Source organism: Bos indicus, chromosome 4 (genome assembly GCF_029378745.1).
Source record: "Bos indicus isolate NIAB-ARS_2022 breed Sahiwal x Tharparkar chromosome 4, NIAB-ARS_B.indTharparkar_mat_pri_1.0, whole genome shotgun sequence".
Lineage (NCBI taxonomy): Eukaryota > Metazoa > Chordata > Mammalia > Artiodactyla > Bovidae > Bos > Bos indicus.
This window is the reverse complement of record NC_091763.1, coordinates 34724394-34730350: the sequence shown is the minus strand read 5'-3', so window position 1 is coordinate 34730350 and position 5957 is coordinate 34724394. Positions and strand designations below refer to the sequence as shown.

Below are 5957 nucleotides of genomic sequence, written 5' to 3'. Positions count from 1 at the left end.
TACCCTGGAGTGAGATGACAGGATCATTTATTAGCTCTAGTTTAGACAAACAATCTTATAAAGGATCGGTTGATAAACATATCCATCCTCAGATTTTATTAATTTCCTATTTAGCTGTAAATGCCCAACCACATTTGTTTAATGAGTTTATAGTCTCTTGTCAGATTAATATAAATTTCTTAATTCCCCTCACATCATTAAACGGAATGAACTTCATTAATGGTACTGAGACTGAAAAGAAATACAACATTAGAAAATCAAAACTCCTGGATCTCACTTGCGGGGAGCCGGTGAGGCATTCCACTCATGACAAAGGTCATGAGGAAGGAGGCTCGGCATACGCAAAGGCGGGATCGAGCCTCAGGAGTCCCCCCGGATATTCTCGAGCATTTTCCCCCAAAAAACCAGAGTCTGCCTACTTTATTGCTTTGTGCTCTCACCTCTGACTTTACTGGGGGCTGTCCCCTACCACCATCTCTCTCTCTCTGTCAAAGAGTTAACTTACAGCTCCAATTAATAAAGTTCCTGGGCAATTAGGAGTGTTTAAATCCAAACCCCTCAGATGGCTCTCTAACTCGCCTGACAAGTTTACCGGGACTCCTGCAGCTATGCATACGATTGTTTACAGTCTCCTAGCCTCCAGAGGCACGGGAAGCTTAAGATATTCAAATAGCTTAGAGCCTCTCAGAGAGTTAGAAACTGTCAGAATAAACTAGTAAAGGATTTCATTGATGAGTCAATGCTTGTTGCCAAGTTTTCACATCACCTAAATTGTATCCTTGAATGTGTATTAATTAATAGTTGGTATATAGTAAAAAATAAGTAGTGGCCTTGGTGTTAGTAACTTTAGACCCTTAAGGTAATAAATTCTTTCTTTGTTGTAAACCCATTACACATCCGCCCTATAGGAATGCAATTTTATCTTTGGAAGATGGTGCCAAACCTTAAAATAATTACTCTTAGAGAAAATAAGTCTTTGTTGATAAGTCCTTGTCAAGAGTCATAAAATGTTAGTAGGCCTTCTGGCCAGAAGATGATGTAAATCACCTAAACCATTTGTATACGATAAATTTGCAGGAAAGAAACCTTGGTTTTTGATAAGAATCAAAGACTGCTGACTTTGCATCCCCTATTATCCTCTATGTGTAACTTAGGGTGTAAAAGCCCCTGTTAAAAATAAAGCTACGGGCCTTGTTCACCAGCGCTTGGTCTCCCCATGTCATTCTTCCCTTTAACTTCCAGCTGAGTCTCCATCTGGAGCGCGGAACCCACCACGCTTACTAATTATGCCTGGGCTTCTAAGACCCACTCGAGAAGGAGTCTAGGGTGAGACACCTTCCGCTATTCGAGAGGGCGCCTGCGGCCTACGTAAGTGGTGCAAACTTCTTGTCTTGAAGTTTTATTGGTCTCCTGCGTAAACCAAGCTACTCAGCTTCTTTTCTCCACTGAATTTTCCTACTGAGCTATCCTCATTCTATTGTTCTCTATATCTCTAATTAGCATATAAATAGTCGCCTAGGCCGTCTCTCCTTCGAATACCCTGGATCAGCTGGGGCTGGTCCCCAGCAGGTGGCGCCCGAGACAGGGACTTTCGAAGGTAAGCTCCCAGCAATTGGGGTCACCAGCCCTATTGCTCCCCGTTCTCGGAACAACTGGGTTATCAGCCCTCTTGTTCCCCCACGGAGCAGTTTGGGTGACCAGCCCTACTGCTCCTCCCTTGGAACAGTTTGAGCCATCAGCCTACTGTTCCTCCCCCCGGAACAATCTGGGTCACCAGCCCTATTGTTCTTCCAGTGTTCGGGACGGCTAGGACCCCACTCAAGGGTGCTGCAGACCCCCCTGTAGGATAGACAGGGCGAGAGGAGTGGGAAGTGTTGAAAGTGTTAAAGAGTTAGACTTAGAGAGAGAAAACAGTTTCTGAAGTTAAAAGGCCAAAGAAAAGCCTGATCTTTTGATAGCTTAAAGCAAAATCTTTTACTATACTTAATTTTCTGACATGGGTAATACTGAATCAAATGAAAGAGAGCTCTTTATAGGAGTAATTTTACAGTTATTAGGTAAAAGAGGAATCAAAGTTAAAAAATCTGCCATTCAGTCATTTCTTTCATTTGTACAAGAGCACTGTCCCTGGTTTCCAGACGAAGGCTCTGTTAACTTAGATGTCTGGGAAAAAGTAGGAAAACAGCTAAAAACTTACCATGCCGAACATGGCTCAGAAAAGGTGCCTAATGACGCCTTTTCCTTATGGAATATCATTAGAGATGTCTTAGACCCTGCCCCTGATTCAGAAAAAGTACATCTTAAAAGTGATAGTGAAGAAAATGCTGTAGCTAAACCTGCCCCTGAATCTAAAAGAGTAACTTTTAAAGAGGAAAATGAGGTAGAAACTGTAGTTAAACCTGAGGAAAATGAGAAAAACGAAGACCCACCCGACTATCGGCAACTAAGAAAAATGTTAGCAGCCATGACTACTCAGGAACAACTTAAAGATAGGGATGAAAAACAAGATCAGCCTTCCCCAAAAGAAAAAGAGAATTTAGGCGAGATCACAGTTAAATATCACCCTGATGGAGATCGGCATCTCTTAAACAAAGATGCCCCAAAAGGCTTAAGAGAAGCTTCCCCTGTCAGGCCATCAGCTCCAAAGAACTTAAGGGAAACGTCTCCCATCAGGCCATATGCCCCCAGGGATTCCCAAGAGACCGTCCCACTTAATCCATATGTAAGCTTTGGATACCAAACAGTTCAAAGAGCTCCTGAGTACAGAGCAGAGAATGTGGAACCTATGCCATTGCCACCACCTCCCATACCACCTCCCATACCACCTCCCATACCACCTCCCATACCACGCCATACAGGTCCTATTAAACCCGCATTATTGCCGCCACCTCCCTATCGAAGTGGGAAAATTCCAAAATTGATCCCACGGAGACGGGCCTCTTCTGCCCCTGGCGAGAAATTCGATCCCCAGCTTCAGGCTTGTTTCCCTTTAATTTTTGACAATGATGAAAGTGAACAAAAGGCTATCGACTGGGAGCCTGTTTCTTTTCAATTGGTAAAAGAACTTAAAAATGCATGTATCTCATATGGGCCTAAAGCCCCGTATACGATGCAGCTAGTAGAAAATTTAGCAGGTCAATGCTTAACACCTCGAGAATGGAAATCAATTGCTAGGGCCTGCCTGTCCGGAGGACATTTTATACTTTGGAAATCTGAATATGAGGATCTCGCTCGTATATATGCTTTTTCTAACCAAAATGGAGACTTTACACATATCACTGAACCTATACTACTTGGACAGACCAACTACCCCTCGTATGATGAACAGATGAAATTAGATAGGACTACTATACAACAGGTGGCTGATTGTGCCTTTACTGCCTGGCGCTCATTGCCCGATGGTAAAGCATCAGGTGCCGCTCTATCTGATATTAAACAAGAGTCAGAAGAGCCATTTGAAGACTTTGTCTCACGACTCTCAGAAGCTGTCCAGAGAATAATTTCTGATTCTGAGGCAGCTAAACTGTTAACAAAACACTTGGCCTTTGAAAATGCTAATTCTACCTGCCAGGCTATATTGCGCCCTGTTAGAAGAACTGGAACTCTAATTGATTATATGAAACAGTGTGCAGATGTAGGACCATCAGTGCTACAGGGTGTTGTGATAGCTGCAGCGATAAAAGGAAACTCTTATCAGCAGGCAGTCCAATCCTTTTTTACTAACAAAAACAAGCCATCACAAGGTGATCCCAATAACCAAGGCAGGAATGCATTCCCCAGAACTTGTTTTTCTTGTGGCCAGACGGGACACACTTTTCATGGGTGCCCTCAAAGACCACCCGGTTCTTATCTGCCTAATCCGGCCCAACCGGCTGTGGCTGCTCCGCAAAACCCTGCCCCACTGCCTATTAATCCTAGGTCTCTTTGCCCTCGCTGCCAGAGAGGATATCACTGGGCAAGGGACTGTAGGTCAAGATTTCATAGAAATGGAGCCTTTTTAGGCCCCGACCAGCAGTCGGGAAACGGGTTGAGGGGCCAGCCCCAGGCCCCGACAACGATTGGGGCAGCCTCACTGAACCCATTCATTCCCTTCGTCCCGTCGCAGAGCTCATCAGAGCAACCCCAGGCAGCGCAGGACTGGACCTCAGTTCCACCACCTCAACAATATTAACACCAGATAGCCCCACTATAAAAATCCCTACAGGAGTTAAAGGTCCATTACCGACAGGCCTGGTAGGAATTATACTAGGCAGAAGTTCCTTAGCTATACAAGGTCTTACAATTATTCCTGGAGTAATTGACTCAGATTATACAGGAGAAATTCAGATAATGATTTCACCCCCGACTAAAACTTTCCAAATACATCAGGGACAGAGAATAGCCCAACTTTTACTCTTGCCTTATCATAATGCAATTGGGCAAACAGCCACCCAAAATGAAAGACAGGACAAAGGATTTGGGTCTAGTGACATGGTTTTTTGGGTAACAGAAATTACTAAAAAGCGTCCTATGAAATCTATTCTTGTCAGTGGCAAGTCTATTGAAGGGCTATTAGACACAGGAGCAGATGTTTCCTGTATTTCTGGGAAAGATTGGCCCAATTCCTGGCCCACACATACTACTGCAAATAACTTAGTGGGCATCGGGAGAGCTCCTACAGTAGCTCAAAGTGCAAAAATTTTAGACTGGCAATTTGAGGATACCCGTGGAACATTCCAACCGTATGTGATTCCTTCGCTGCCCTTCTCGCTGTGGAGGAGAGATGTGCTGTCTCAAATGGGCATGTTACTTTTTAGCCCTGATGATAAAGTAACTTTGCAAATGCTACAAATGGGCTATGACCCTTCAAAAGGGTTAGGTAAACAGCAGACAGGAATAACTGAGCCAATTTGCCCTGCTCCTCTAAAGTTCCATGCTGGATTAGGGTATCCAAATTTTTGATGGAGGCCATTGTTTTTGCTGCCGACCCCATTACGTGGAAATCTCAGGACCCTGTGTGGGTAGAACAATGGCCTCTGACTAAAGAAAAACTACTGGCAGCCAAAGCGTTAATTTCTGAACAACTAGAATTGGGACATATTGAGCCCTTCAATAGCCCCTGGAATCCTCCTATTTTTGTTATTAAGAAAAAATCTGGCAAGTGGCGACTTTTACAAGATTTAAGAGCTATTAATGCCACTATGGAAGATATGGGAGCCTTACAACCTGGGCTTCCTTCCCCAGTAGCCATCCCAGAAGGATATAATATTATTGTAATTGATTTACAAGACTGTTTTTTCACCATCCCCTTAAATGCTGAGGATAAAAAGCGATTTGCCTTTAGTTTACCAGCAGAAAATTTTAAACAGCCTTATTTAAGGTTTCAATGGAAAGTGTTGCCCCAGGGAATGAAAAATAGCCCTACTTTATGTCAAAAATTTGTTAATGCAGCTATAGAAGATATTAGGGCTAAATATGAACAACTGTATATGATTCACTATATGGATGATATTTTAATAGCTCACCCTGATAGAGCTCATTTACAAACTGTTCTCCAGGATTTGACTCAGGCTTTAACAGACAGAGGCTTAAAAATTGCCCCAGAGAAAATTCAAGTCAATCCGCCCATAACTTACTTAGGACGGGTTATCAATTCAAAAACTGTGACTCATGCCCCATTAAAATTGAGAAAAGATCACCTTGTTACTTTAAATGATTATCAAAAACTTTTAGGCGACATTAATTGGATCAGGCCTTATTTAAAATTAACTACTGCTGAATTAAAACCTCTTTTTAACATTTTACGTGGGGATCCTGATCCAACTTCTAAGAGACAATTAACTGCTGAGGCTCAGGAGGCCTTAGAAAAAGTGGAAGCAGCTTTATCTGATAGCTATGTTAAAAGAGTTAATTTACAAACAAATTGGCAATTCCTCTGCCTAGCTACTCCAACAGCACCTACGGGAGTTTTATGGCAA

The 5957-nt window shown here is 42.9% G+C and overlaps 2 protein-coding genes across 2 annotated transcripts; both read left to right on the top strand.

Moving 5' to 3' along the window:
• Positions 1–206: 206 nt before the first annotated feature.
• LOC109557873 (endogenous retrovirus group K member 6 Gag polyprotein-like) lies at positions 207–4171 on the top strand. Its single transcript, XM_070787407.1, has 3 exons — positions 207–315; positions 1520–1693; positions 2139–4171. The coding sequence occupies exons 1-3, from the start codon at positions 207–209 to the stop codon at positions 4169–4171; spliced, it is 2316 nt and encodes a 771-aa protein (XP_070643508.1).
• Positions 4172–4470: 299 nt separating this feature from the next.
• On the top strand, positions 4471–4941 carry LOC109557872 (endogenous retrovirus group K member 7 Pro protein-like). The gene has a single exon (XM_019959411.2). It carries the CDS (start codon positions 4471–4473, stop codon positions 4939–4941), a length of 471 nt encoding a protein of 156 aa, XP_019814970.2.
• Positions 4942–5957: the final 1016 nt, after the last annotated feature.